The sequence below is a fragment of the Eutrigla gurnardus genome, assembly GCF_963514095.1.
Source record: "Eutrigla gurnardus genome assembly, chromosome: 3".
NCBI classification, from domain to species: Eukaryota; Metazoa; Chordata; class Actinopteri; order Perciformes; family Triglidae; genus Eutrigla; species Eutrigla gurnardus.
Window position 1 is genome coordinate 28,494,279 of NC_139917.1, and position 15,700 is coordinate 28,509,978.

The following is a 15,700-nucleotide window of genomic DNA, read 5'->3' on the forward strand; positions in this document are numbered from 1 at the left end:
AGTTTGAAAGTGGCGCCGTTTTTTCGCTTCTGCTCTTTTTCCGAACAGGAATAGCACACAAGGGTGTGCATTCCTAAAGCACGAGATTTTGATTCTGCGCCTTCGGTGACGTCACCGTGGCGGCTACTTGCATAAGCCCACCCCTCTTTCACCACCCAACCCCGCCCCGTCCGCTACCTGAAATCGCCGAAGCGCCGCCATTATGTTTTGGAGTCTGCATGCAGGCAAGCCCCCCCGGCTCTGTCCTTCCTGCGGCGAATCAACGCGCGCCTCATTACATATTATACAATGCACATCCGGACCAGTCAAAACCTCGCGCGTAATCTCGCGTGATAAAAGGGTCAGAACAAGCTCAATGTTTGATTAAATTTTTTTTTTTTTTTCTAATAAGTTTTACGAATTGATCCAAAGCGATCCAAGGGGGGCTGGATACGTATAAAACCAGGTTATGACTCCTTTAAGTGGGCACTTAGGCCAAGGACAGAAACCAATAATGGTATTGGGAAATGTCTGCCTGTTTTGACTTTTAATAATATATACAAAATACAATCTTGTGCTTGTTCCCATGTGCCCACTTTAAAAACGTTGAGCTCAATTTAAGAGCAGCTGATACTGAAACACACCAGTAAACTGTGTAAAAGTAGTGTTGTCTAGTTATACTATGCATTCACTATTGTTTGACCTATGACTCCCTATATTTTTCTGTATATGGCCCATATTGCAGTATAATATACAAAAACCTGATCATCTTACAAATATAATGAAATATGAGAATTTTATAGATTTAAGAAGCTAATTGTCTGTAAAAGTGAGTTATCATAATCCAATATATTAATATATACTGAAGGGAGACATTCTGTGTACTTTTGATACTGTAAGTACATTTAGCTGATAATACTTGTGTATTTACACAATGGAGACATTTTGCTCATTTCCAGGTTCATCGTGTTTTCAACTATGTTTACATGCTTTAATGTGCAAATATTCTTAATTTGTTTTACTGTGTCTGAATAAACCCATATTCACCCAAGCATTTTGATACTTTCACAGTATTAACATAGGCCTGCTTTATAATAAAAAGAAAAGATATGAACATCTCACTAATTACAATATGGGACCTTTAATAATCGTGGTGTTATTCCTATAACTTTAACTGTGGTAAATGGACTTGCATGTATATTTATTCTCTCACACACACACACACACACACACACACACACACACACACACACACACACGGCGCCGCCTTCGGCAGTAATTTGGGGTTGAGGGTCTTGCCCGAGGACACTTCAACATGCAGGAGGTAGTCGGGAATTGACCCGACAAGTGGACGACCCGCTCTCCCTCCTGAGCCACAGCTGTTCTGAATACTCCTGTAAAGCAGGAAGAGCAGCTAGGAACTCAGTACCTAACCACACCATAACGCTGCACTGATCCAGGTTTCAAATTTCTAAAGACAAACCCAGAGAGAACTTCTCCCCCGATTCTGCACCTCAGCTCCAGGGAATCTTTTAGCATATTTGTTAGCTCATTGCTTTGGTTTTACGCTCCTTCTCGTTGGCTCTCACCAACCTCATTTCCAGCTGTAACCCTACTGAGAGACAAGACACCTACAGATGTTTCCCTGGAGAGTCGGTCGGCGAGATCAAAACAGAAACTGTTTGCCATAAACATGAATCCCAATGAATGCTAATGTGGTTCTGTGCCTGCTCGACATGAAAATAGACTCGTTAACAACTTCGTCAACGCCGTCGCCGTGTTTACGGCTGGCTCTGCTGCCCACAAGTGGACTCATTTAATGTTGCTTTTAAGAATAATTAAATCCCCGTCCCAAACTTAATGCTGCACTGATCAATATTTTATAGCATCCTTAACTAGGCAGTTAACCGGGAGGCAGCAGATCATCCAATATGTATTTCCAGGCCTGCGGACTCGTTGAAGCCCTTGGGTTTATACTTGGAAGTGAGGTCAGAAAAGTAGACTTCTGTCATGACCTTCACAGTCTCCTGGTGTTTTCAAGCAATCCATTAAAAAAAAAGGTGAATTTTGCTCCTTTCTCACACCTTTCTCTCCTTGGAGTCCAGGTGCAGGCGCGGAGCCAGGGCTGGCCTCTCGGCTCAAGTGTTAATAGTTTAAAAGGGGAAATGGAAGAGCAAGCTACTGCGTAGACAGAATACGGTGCGACTCCTCAGCGCCAGTAACGCATTTATATATGATGAAAGATGAGAGATCAGACAGTTCAGGACTGGAGATATTATATTGCAGGAGCAATAATGAGCATGCAATATACTGGGAGTCAGGTTTACTGCCAGGTTTTATTGTCTGTTTATTGTCTGGAGATCCTGCCCGTTTTATTAACATGACATCAGCTGTGCTGCCAAATATTCAACTTGAGTCTTTCCTTGAGATTATAAAACGTATGTTGCTGTAACCGGCAGAGAGGCAAACACGCAGGTGAGAGCTGAGAATAGTCAATGAAAAAAAAAAAAAAAAAGATTATACAAAGCTAATCCCCAGATTAGATTTAAAGCTGTACATTTTTTTTCTTCACCAAAATAAGCTTTAAAAGCATGTTTGGTGATGAGGAATAATTCTAACATGAACCATTATAACGGCGGAGCGTTAGTGTCATCAGTCGGTCTGACACACACACACACATGTGCAAACATACCTACACACTCCTTCACAAAGTCACTCTTTCTTCCCCAAAAGACACACAAACACAAACACACACACAAACACACACAGTGCATGGTGAAGCTTTCCCCTTGAAGCTTCTTTGAAAAGGTTTATAGAATCTTAAAATAGCAGTGTGGTCTGTGAGCACAGGGATTAAAAAGAGAGAGCTACTATAGAGTTGCTGTAGTATGACATCACACGGACAAAACACACACACACACACACACACACGCACACACACACACCACAGCCCTGCCATTGCATTGTGTTCCCCAACTGGGGCGTGAGAGAAGGAGGAGAGCGGGGGGATGACAAGCAAAAAGGAAAGGGGATAGGTTGGCAAGAGGTGACGAGAAGAAAGGGAATAAAAGACTGAAATTAAAAAGATAGAAGGGAGTGATGCAGGGGGGCTGGAGAGTGAAATGTGTGTGAAGGAGAGTGTTTGAGCGATGACAGAGGAGGGAAGGGAAAAGAAGAAGAAAGATCTAATAATATAGAAGGCTGGTCTGTGTGGGATCGCTGCTAAAGTGTGTCCGAGGTTGACTAAAGACGCGTGCACACAGATCTTCGTGATCCGTGAGCACACACACTTTTCCAGGTGCAAACACAGCAGGTCCAGCTCAGGTAATTTTCTCATTGTGTGCCATGGCGGGGGGGCTTCCTGCTGCTCCATCACACAGACAACACGATGCACCACCAGCGCTGCCCGTCATGTGTGCTAAACAGCTGCAGCAGCTCTGCCGAGGAGAGATTGACATCTCCGGCAGCCGTTTTCCACCCGGCAAACAACAATAAGTGAGAATGGCTGCCAACAGACAGATAAACACAACGCAGAGACACATAGACAGTTTCACCAGTGGCATGCACGCTGTCGACAATGTTGTTTTACCTTACAATCAATACGTCTGAAGGAAACGCGCTCAAATGAAGATGATGATAGGGTTTGAAATGTGATATTCACTGTCTTGATGTGCGGACCCCAATGTATTTAATTCTGTGTTTGATACATGAAGGTGACTGGGATCAATCTGCAATAAGAATCTCATCTTGGATCTGATTATATTCTCCATCTCATATTGAATCTGGACTTTTCCTGCAGACACTTACTCTCCTCAGTCAAGGCTCCGAACTGTCAGGACGGCTGCATATCAAGGAAATGAATAATCCTCACAGTTCCTCCCACGAGTGTCATTGCATTGATAATCTAACAGCAGTATTCAGGTGTGAAGCTTTGCGCTCTGTTCTTTGACTTTAGTCGGCCTCTGATTTATGTTAACACCGAAACAATTCAACAGTTATGTGCAGGCTCAAATAATAATAATAGAAAAAGGCACACAACACTTAGTGCACCTGTAATGAAGTTGTGTACAGTTTTATAGTGAGTTAATATATCATTTTGCTGCAGCTGCACTGTATGCAAGTTAGAGAGGTGACACATGTGTTCGCCTGCTATCACTGTGGCAAGATGCAGCACAGTGGTTCAAACCCAGTGACACACTTTGACTCTAGTTGATGGTGACTGAACTGCGGGGGAGGGGCTCTGAGATAACATTCGTTTCCCTCCCTGAGACTCTGATGAACTCAAGGACTCGAGTTGACAACGGCACTTTGGACAGCGGAAATGGCTTCCCCACTTTAGGCACACAGATGACGCTGTGGATTATTTCAAATTTGATTACATGTTGTCAGCGGTGTTATGTGCAGGCGGCGTTCAGGGGAAAATTAGCAAAAAATAAAGAAATAAAAACCCCTAACTCTAACTCAGCTGAGCCAGAGAAGGTCATGCTCCATGAAAGGGCCAGGGCAGGCCCCGAAAAGTTTTGATTGCCAGTTGAAAAGGGCAATTTGCACCCAAGAGGAAAAAGGGCAATCCATTCCTGCCCCCATGAACGCCACTGGTTGTCAGTGTCAAAGCTGACTAGTGTGAGCCAGCGTCCCCACTGAAGGAATAAAGCAGAGGCTTAGGCTGTTGTGATAGGGCGGCAGCACCACTGGCCAGCACCGTGAAGACTGAGCTGTGGGATATCAGCTGTGACTGACTATTTTTGCTCCAGTCGCCTGGCCAATGTCAACAGAAAGCAACTCGCTATGAAGCTGAGAGTTTCTCCATCGGCTGTTTTTGTCTGCTGGACTGTGAATGCAGCACCAGGGCAAAGGGAGATTATTCTGGTGTTACAGCGGGTGGCTTAAACCACCCCATAACAAACAAGAACCAAAAGCAGTGGCACTGCATAGAAGCCGGTGAGGTAGGGGGCGGGGCTACGAGCAGGGCTAGCTGGTTATCGTCTGTGGTTGGGGAGCTAACCGCTACGATAGCTCTCTCTATGAGCTTCTTTCTACTTCCTCTGTACTGGGACATTTACTTCCCCTAGAATTTTCTCCTCAGGGTTGCACATTATTTATTTCAATAAAGAGTTATTGAAATGCATTAAAATCTCGCTGAGCTAGCGAGCTTTAAAAAACCTCATTAGCTTGGTCGCTAATGGGACAATGCGTTTATTCAAAAGACCGATTTGAACCGTTGACTTCTGTCTCATAACTGTCTGCAAAACAGTTTAAACCTGGATGTTATTCACATATTTACATATTCTATGTATTTAAGTCATTCTATTCAACATCCTAGATTTGAACCGATTCATGTTTAAGCAGCCTAACATGGGTTGTGTTTGGCCAACAATGTAATTGGTAATTTAATGTTGTTATAATTAAAACCATTGTTTGGCTGCGGCACACCGTCGCAAAGCATGAATGACCAATTGTGTTTATTATGTGCCAGGCAAGCAGGGATACATGCTTGTGGACATGAGCACCAGCTTACACTGACAGCCAGGTAAATACACTCATTCTCCAAATAAATACTGCTACATAGGCAGGGAAGGACGTGGCTGTATGTGCGGCTGTGATTTCTCTAAAAGGATGGATGGATTGTGTTGATTCTTCAGACTGGAAGTCCACATTAATAGATGCAAATCATTCTTGCCTTACAGCAATATTGTGCGACAGGTTTTGTGCAGAGTGGGAAGCACTGTGGTGTGTGTGTCTTTTTTTTTTAAGTTGAAGCTTTGCTGTTCTCTCATCCACCAAGACAGTGATCCATTCAGCATTGAAAATATAATGCAAAGCTATTTCTGCATTCTGAAAAACTGGATTTCCCACCGTCGGCCTGAGCGGGATATGCAGACACATGCCTCTACTTCTTTTTTCTTTTGTTATCGTCAACATTTCAGTAATAGCTGTTGTACTATGACAATAAATAACACTTCAGAGATAGCAGCCAAGATGATTGCAGCAAATGAAAAGATATAAGGAAAGTGCACTTTGCCAGGGCTCAGCAGAGCCATGAAGCCAACCAAGAGACCGGAAATGTAATAACAGTATTATTTTTCTCTGGTTTCTTTCTGCTGTTCCTTTAGTGAGTATTTTTCTTGACATTTCGTGGCTCACAGGAGGTCCAGTGAAATATGATTAAATCAGTCAATCATATACTTAAAATACATTTTATTTTTGTCTATGGACTTTGTATTTTACTTCAAATGGTTCTGACATTTTGAGAATAAAAATCTTATGATTGAGCTTTAATAAATCTGTTAGATCCAAGGTAAGTTACATCTTTAATACAAATTGTATACTTGACAGGATTGTATAATACAAATATATGTATAATACAAATATATATATAGTGTAAAAAGGGTAGGTGTAATAAGCAAGCGCTTCAACCTACACCTTTTTCGGTCAATATTATGCAATAATGTATAAATTAATATGACAACTTTGTTGTTGTTGTTTTTTGTTGTTGTTTTTTTTGCGTTTTTAACTTATGGCATATATGCAATGTTGTGTATATATGTGATTGAAATAAAAAAAATGATGACTATGATGATAATTCAGCATGAAAGAGGTAAGGAGAATATATGAAAGCTGTGTTGGTTGATGTGAAATATAAGAGGACAACATATGGAGAACAAGAGAGAATTAACGGAGAGTGAAAGAAAAGGAAAGTGAACTACTCCCTCCTACACTGGCTCTCATGTATTAAATCTGTGAAAGTGTTCACATCTGTTTCTCTGTCCTTGCTCTTTTAAATGCTGCTTGTTGTTGATCGGTTTTGAGTGGTTTTTTCCGTTTGTTTGTTTGGCTTTTCTCCTCGTAATGTTGTCCTCATTATTTGCCGTTTTGTGCATGAATGTTTTAGAGCCTTATCTCCACCTTTTCTGTTTGTCTACTTTATCCCCCGACTTGGTTTTGTACATTGTAGTAAATGCAATACATTAAAACAAAACAAACAAAAGAAAAATGATAATGAATATTTAAATTGCCCTCCAAAGTGGGAAACAACATGTTGAGGGAGCGATGCTATGAATGTACGTTCCCTGAAAAAGAACGGTCACCTCCACCAAGTGTTGCAGCCGAATTCATAATGTAAAAAAAAAATAAAAATAAAACTGCTTCTGTGTTTTTCTTCACACATTTGGATAGAACCACAAATCAAATACTACGCTGCCTTGTGGAAGGAACCCCGTTTTCTGGGCTCACACGCTGGATATACAGTAGATTATTACCATGAAATTGGGATAAAAATCAGATGAGATATTTTGAGATTCCTTCATGACTTTTAAATACATTCATATTTATTGATGCAGCTCATCCCGATGCACACACAAGATATTTTTAGCTGCAGATCTTTCCATCAGTATTGCATTGGCACTCCAGTTTAATGTCAGACAGCAGCAAAGCCAGGAAATACACTTTGATCCTGGGGAAGAAAATGCCACACAGTGGTGTCTACACATTTATTGATGCTATTTATTAGATTTTATTCTATTTTTTGGTATGGGACGATGTTTCATGTTATATAGATGATGCTCTTTGAAGTGCTGTAGCCGTTAGCTGAACGCTAACTTGGCAGATGTTTGCTTCCACTGCAGATGGAGATTTCATTGTGCATTTAGGTTAAGTCAATGTCTGTTCACCAAGTCTATGTGATATTCATGTACACAGTGTAAAGCAGGCTGTTTTGAGAGTAATCACCATATGACCCACAATATGGGTGAGTTTTGATTTTTTCATTTTCTGCATATTTTACTCACTTCAACTTAAGATCTGCGACTGACTGGTAGGAGGAAGTTCACTCCAAGCCAATTAGATTTGAAAACACATCTTTTTCTTTACATTTTGGCCCTCTGTCTACTCTAAGCTGCTTTTTTTCTTATTTCACTTTCTAGAGATTTCTAAAAAACAGTCAAATTGGATAAATCCCAGAACTCCTGCTGTGTGTTTTAGTGCAGAGAGAATGATTGTTGTCCCTGAGGCTGTCTGGCAGGGAAATGATTGCCTCTGTGTATGTTCTCTACTTGATCTCTGTGATCAATTAACACACATAGACAATATTACCAATTACGTGGTATGGATATAGTCATTAAAGAAATAGTTCTACGTTTTTGGTATTAAGCTTTATTGATTTCTTGGCAAGAGATAGCATCTCTTTAGCTCCCTAATAAACAACATCTTACTTCAGCAAAAAAACTCTTTGCTGGTTGTGAAACAACTTCACAGCGACTCAGGGAAGTCTGCTTATACCCCCCATACAAAACTCAATTTCATCCACCAGGTATTTTCCCCAAAATGTGGAACTATTCCTTTAAGCTGTATTTATGCTGATTATGTGAGATGACTCCAAAATCACCAAAGAACTTCATGATGTGCGCTTTTCATCATTGGCAGGAGAATCCTGCGATCGTCATGTGTGTGTGTGTGTGTGTGTGTGTGTGTGTGTGTGTGTGTGTGTGTGTGTGTGTGTGTGTGTGTGTGTGTGTGTGTGTGCACCTCTGTGCCTGTCCACAGCTAATCTCACATTCTGCAGCAGCAAACCGCATAATGTTTTAAGTGGCCAGTTATGGCTGCATGCTCGAGGACCTCTCGTGGTTGTGGTGACTCACACTTTCTCAAAACACATTTTATAGTTTCATACTGTCATTGACGGCCTGCCGAGTCCGCCCTCGCTACTCCCAGCCAGCCTCGGCCCTCTAGGGGCAGCCGGCGATAACACAGCTGAGTGCATCTGCGACCCCCAGCCGCTACTTGGCGCCTCGAGTGTTTTGGATAGTGCGTTTGGCTAACCACTAAAAGCATTTCTAATTCAACCATCTTAGTGGAGTAGGGCTGGGCGATACGGAGAAAATCCAATATGACAATTGATAATTGATGAGCGTAGCTTATTCCTGTCCCTCCTCGATCTAATGATTTTATTTTTATGACGTATTCTATGTCAAATCGATGAAAATAAAGAACCCAAATCAAACAATATTTTTGAGCAAATACCTCAATACCCTATGCTTATTAGTATATGATTTTGTTTCCTTTTGGTGCTTTTTAATCAACACGAGTAGGCCTAATGTGGATATAATGACTGGGTGAGTAAAGGCCAGGTAAATTACATTACTTTACTGCAATGCAGCCTGGAAAAATCAGGTCATTTATGCAATATTATGATATCTAGAATGTACAACAATACCATATTGATATAACGTTGTTGTTTTCTTTCATTGCACGGCTCTAAGTTGAATGTTTTTCGAGCTGGTTTTCTTCCCAGCAGCCAGTTGAGTTCAGTGTGGTGCCCAGCCTCGCTGGATGGAACTGGGCATGAATCCTGTGGTGAACCACAGCAGCAGGCACAACAGAAGTAAACGCTGTAGTCAGGTTTAGTCACCATAGGAACCATATTAATTCAGCTACTTCTCCTCTCTCTGCCTCCCTCCCTCTCATCCTCCCTCTCGCTCATACAGTAACACAAACCAATCGTCTAATCTTGCGTCACAGGGATTCTAGGCGAGCAAAGAGTTCCCAAAGCCTTCCAACAATGCTGGCTGTTCCTCTCACAACCGAGCTGCCGGGAGAATAACGAGAGTGGACGCGAGAGTGGGAGAAGACATGAGGAGAGGAGGATTTTACTGGCACTGGAGATGGAGATGTGGGGGAGAAGGAGAACGATGGAAGCAGGACAGACGGAGAAGACGAAATGAGAGGTGGAAGTTGGGAGGGACATCGTGAGTGAATGACAGCAGTGTGCTGTGTCTTATACAAGTGACAGCAGGTGAGGTGAGCAGGCGTTAAATATTAAAGCGACTCAGCAGAGAACCTGGGCAAATGGCCTCTACTGATATGGGACATCCCAGGCTGACACACACACACACACACACACACATGCAAATACACAGACACCAAGGGTAGCATCCCACCGCAGTAGCAGAGCAAAGCAGAAAGAACACGCATGTTTAATTCACAACCTTCCATTTCAGCATGTTCGTGTTCTTACGCTACGCGCTGTGACCCCAACCCTCCATCCCCCACACACCAAGGAGCAGGAAGTCAGAAGACGAGATGAACAAGCTTGGCGGGAATGATCGAGGGGGGGAGGTAAATCCAACAACATTTCCTATTTCCCAAAGCGGCCCGTCTGTAATGGAAGTACAACATTCCAAACTAATCTCATTCCTCCCCTGGGCTTACACATGCCCTCTTTCCACGTCAATTCTGTGTTCCCTAAACGTGTCACCCTTCTCACAGCACAGCATCCACCTTCCCGTAGATTATCCCTGCCTGCTCCAGGCTGACGTGCATGACCGGGGGATGAGGACGAGGCAGAGACCGGGTTGAAAGAGAGGGGGGGGAGGGGTGACCGCGAAGGAGGTCGGACCTGTTGTGACATCGATCCTTCTGTTTTCATTTAGTGAAAGAAATGGGTTTGGCACAACACATGGATGATGATTCTTTGATTTGTTAGCGCTGAACCAATTTGAGGTGGAATTTATTTTGGACATTGCCAATACTGGCAGAGGCACAAGGAGAAGTGGAGTATGGGCAATGCAAAAAAAACAACAACAAAAAAACAATATAAATGGCAGCAAGCTTCATCCTTGGCTAGTAGATCAATGTTTCATTTTAAATCACGTACAACAAACAAAGTCAATCTCACATGTAGGTTATAATTCATACGCTTGCTGTTGCTTTTATGTGTGAGAAAGAAATCATTTGCACACCAAGCTAAAAAAAACAACAACCTGTGCATGTAAACATCTGTGAAAGCCGTTTATATGGGGATCTGGGGTCTACTTCATGTCGACTGCAGTTTGAAGCAGTCAGCGGATGAGTGGGGCTTAATTTCAGCCCAGGACATAAATGATCATGTATGGTGGTGATGGTGAGTCTGCATCTCCCAGGCCTGAGGGATTTTATTACATGGTATATACAAATATACGGAGATGTGACTCTTTTTTGTGCAATATTGCTAAACAACTGGAGTCAAGTAGGTGGAGAAATGGTGAGACAGTTGAGAAGTGGATCCCAGAGGAGAAACTAAGGCAACACAAAGGCCAAGTGCAGCAATGTTAATTGGAAACCAAACCACGAGCAACTAAACAGTAGCATGTGTTCGACCCCGCTTGAAATAAACACATTTATCCCAAACTGAAAACGAGTGGAAAATAGTCGTTTCTGAGGGAAACAAGTTAGAACTCCGACTCAGAACTCACATCGTGTGAAAACGTTGTTCCAGAGATTTCAAACATGAAAACATTTCAAATCCATAAATACCGTAAATCCTCTAATATAGGCCTGTATTCCATTAGCGGCCGGGTCTCTAACATTGGCCGGTCTTGCTGTCGGCGGAGGTAAATAAAGGCCTGGGCCGCGATGCGCTTGATTAAAATAAAATCCTATATTAGAGGATTTACGGTAAGGTCATTTTATTTTGAAACAGAACAAAGTCTTAGGTAGTCAGGATGATAAATCTCAAAACATATTGTGAATATATCACATTTTTTTCACATTTCATCAAATAAGTCCTAGAATAATCTCATTACCGCAACAATCCCAAACAGACAAATCATTAGAAAAACAAATATTTATTCATGTGTTTCAAACTCAATCATAAAGAGTTATGAAAAAATATGGAAATTGTTTTTGGTACATCAATACATTTCTTTTATTTTACTGATTTCTATCATTACTGCAACACCCCCTTTGACCTACACCCTATTTTTGTTGTGATATTTCATGGAAACATCATAACAAAACGTATATGTTCAGCACACAAATTGTGTGTAAACTTTGTCAAATCTTGACTTTTTTTAAAAATGGAGGAGCTGTTGCAGGAAGTTACTGCTCTCCACACACTCATTCATCACAGTTTCAGGGATGCCTGCTCCTGTTTGTGTGATCGAGTGCGATGCTGAGGACAGCTAGTGATAAAAATGACAACTGGAGGAAGCCTTTTACATGAGATGTGACATCATCATGACAGTTAAGTTTGCATCTTGGCAGCGTAACGATGCTTTAACACCAAGTATTTCACACCTCCACGTATATCTATTATTTTAGAGCACTTGCCTCGCTGAAGTTCTTTTTCTGGATTTTCTTGGCACTTCTTCTTTCTGTTTTTTTTGTTCTTCTGTCCATCTTAAACATCATGCACACTACTACCGTGCTGATCCAGGATAACCACGGTACCGGGGGACGAGCCGCTCATTTTTCACTATCTGTACGACAGACTTGATTGCGGCATTAACAGAACGTACATGTGTGTGTATGTGGAGGCATTCTGCCTGCTCAGGCTGCAGGAAGCACAATATTGTTTGTTTGCTCACAGTAATCAGGCTGAATTGTTACCAGCCCACTGGGATTTCTTTGTCGATCCTCCAGATTACCACCACATCACTGACAGTAGGTACGGAAGCAACAGACACATGGCCAACAAGGATTACATGCCACATTTCTTCCATATTAAAAATTATGTTGGGCAGGTTTATATATTTATTACGCGTTTTCAAAATATGAAATCACTGAGAGGAGCTAACAAGCTGCGAGCAGGATCAGTGTGATGAGATCAAGCACACTGAGAGTCATCATCACCTCCATAATGGTCTTATACTACAGCACGGCATCGTGACAGGTGCTCAAACGAGCCATTGATTAATCAATTAGTCAATCAGCAGACAAAATAATTGCCACAATTCTGATAATCAATTACTCCATTCATTCATTTATCAAGAAAAAGAAAAAAAAAGGCAAACATCTGTTGTTTGCAGCTTGACATATTGTTGGTTTCATCAGTTTTACATCATTTGAATGTAATATCTTTGTGTCTTATATCTTTATATCATATATTGTATTTTTCTGAGGCTACTTACATATATTTTCTTTGATGAGTAGTTTTTCTAATATGTTGTAGCATTTTATGGACTAAACAATTAGACTAATTAAAAAATAATCAACCACCTACTATGAAAACAATCCTTAGGGGCAGGAACTGCAAAACATCAAGGAATTATTCAAATATAGATTCAGAGGGTAAGAAGATCAATATCTTCTCACACCTTTTCCCACATATTTAAACAGTATCCTTTTGGTGCATACAAATGAGAACTACAACAACCACCCAACAACACTTTTTCAGCCATTTGCTGACTCTGTACTTGCCTGCCAGTGTGCTGCTTTTACACCAGGCAGGAAGACTTGTATTTACAGAACAGGCCTGCAGGTACAGTTGCTAGGAACGGGGGGGGGCTGGTTAGTTACACCTGGGAGCCGCCGAAAATGACCGCACTCTTGTACTTTTGGCCATTGAGCAGATCAATTAGAGCAGTTGGGGGTTAAGCACCTAATTTAATGGCACATCAAGAGCAGTGATTGAAGGCAGGAAAAATAATATTTATTTTCCCCGTCATTATATCCCCAGTGGGAGGTGCAAGCTAGTGACATTCACGCTGCAACCCCCCCCCCCAACCTCCAACCTCCAAGCTAACTCTCACAGCCTGTCTTACCTTCATCTCTTTTCTTGTCTTTTACACACACACACACACACACACACACACACACACACACACACACACACACACACACACACACACACACACACACACACACACACACACACACACACACACACACACACACACACACACAGACACACACACACACACACACACACACACTGCATCCCCCAGCAAGTACTACTTCAAAAGGAAGCAGTATTGCTGCAGTTATTGGTTCCTGTGTTTTGGCTGCCGTGCCCTGAGAGATTTAAAAGCTAAAGAACCAGTTGTGTTTTTATCAAAGCTTCTTCAGCCTGCCTGTCAGTTAGCGAGGTCTACAGAGTCAGCACCAGAGAGACACTTCTACTGAGAAAGAGATGTACATCCCCAACTTTGCACTGAGCATCACACCAAAATAAAACAAAAAAAAAAAATCCAATCTTAAAGGATATCTTCTCTTTTCTTTTAAAAAACTAGGAATCTATTTTTCTGGCATCCCGCTGAGTATTAGAAGTGATGCGGCTCCATACGGCTCAGCATTTCTTCTTCTTTTTGACTTTGCATAGCCCAGTTTTAGACCAGGCAGAAAATGCATTATTACATATTTAAACAATGCTTGATCATGTGTTGAAATAAAAATGACGTACCAGAGAATGGTGCATCTTCTATGCAGAGTTCTACTGACCTTATGAATACTGTACGTTTAAATGTGCACTTTATAACCTTTTCAAAAAGCTGCTCGGGGTGATACCAGCCATCAATCCAGTGTGTTGGCAGTGTTTCTATTCTATACTTAAACAAAAAAATAATCCAACAGAGCACACTGTGAGGGCACAAAGAAGCTTCCAAAACCTCCCAGTGTGTCATTGTCTAATCTACAACATGCTGACTACAACATCCTCGGACAGTTTATATATATGACAGCCGTTCTTCACCCCAACAACCTCAAAATATCCATTAAACATCCATTTCAAAGAGCTTTAGGCAACTCACAGGAAGAAGATGTAACGTGCATCAAAAGCTGTGGTTTAAGATTGTATCATTATTCCATTCATATTCCCACCAGCTGAGAAAACAGTGTACCAAATGCCTCTAAAATGGGCTTGTTAAATATATTCATAGAGTATATATATATATATATGGTGTGATTTATGAAGCTTGTCGTTCTTTCATGCTCCAGCGTAGTGGATTATGTTTAATTGTGAGCTCCATCCCTGGTGTGGCTTTCTCCACACAAAGTCTGTTAATGAAACAAGCGTCTGACTCTAAATTGCCACCACGCCAGGTGAAAAAGTGTAGGTTGAAAAGCTTTATCCGTTAACATTAAGGTGGCTGTGAGGACGGATTACAGCCCCCTAATCTCCTAAACACACTGTGTTTCAAAAAGGCAGAATATATGGTGTCTGTGTGTGTGTGTGTGTGTGTGTGTGTGTGTGTGTGTGTGTGTGTGTGTGTCACTCACCTTGTCAGCCATAATCATAGAGGAGCCGCCGTGGACTCCCAGGACTGGAAGTTGCGTCTGAACAGAGAGGAAGTCAAGGATCTGGGCGATGGCCTCCTGATCGGTGCCGTCGGCGAACACGAGGCCGTGGAGACGAGTGCGTGACAGAAGCTCACACACCTTGGGGCAAAGTGAAACAAACTCAGGCATCAAACGAGGCCGTGTGTGTTTAATAGACAGCATGTGTGTGTGTGTGTGACGCAGCCTTTCACACCTGTGTGATCACAGACTTTGGGTCCGTCTGGTTGACCCTCAGGATCACCACGGAGACGTCGAGGGCGTCGTCGGGGCGCCGAGTCGGGCGGAGGTCCTGATCGGTGATGTGGCGTGTCTGGCCCATGATCACACCCACGCTGAGACCTGGAGGCTTCTGGGACGCCACAGGCACCGTCATCTGGGAGAGTAGGAGCAACATCCAGCCCACTACACCCATCATACCCTGAAAACACACAACAAACGCCAAATTAACAAACAAAGTTCTTACCCCAAATATCTGCCATCATTTACCTTGTCAGGTATTTATTTGTTGACTGTCAAGGTATAAAAATAAATAAAATACTGAAATGTCATGAGCTACTTATCATAAAAATATTAATCTTGGTTAACCAGCCTTCAAGGTGTTTACACAGCAACACTGTTTTCTCAGGACTTTCTAATGTCATGAAGAGGAGATGATGACAAATCGCCTATCAGTACATGCATAATGATGGAG

At 42.1% G+C, this 15,700-nt stretch overlaps 1 protein-coding gene across 1 annotated transcript in view; it reads right to left on the reverse strand.

Annotated features, from left to right (window-relative positions):
• Positions 1–15,700, reverse strand: part of grin2ab (glutamate receptor, ionotropic, N-methyl D-aspartate 2A, b) — an 88,371-nt gene that overhangs the window by 54,245 nt on the left and 18,426 nt on the right. Inside the window, 2 exon segments of the mRNA XM_084005405.1 lie at positions 14,950–15,108; positions 15,203–15,427. Of these exon segments, the coding sequence (XP_083861531.1) occupies positions 14,950–15,108; positions 15,203–15,427 (384 nt within the window).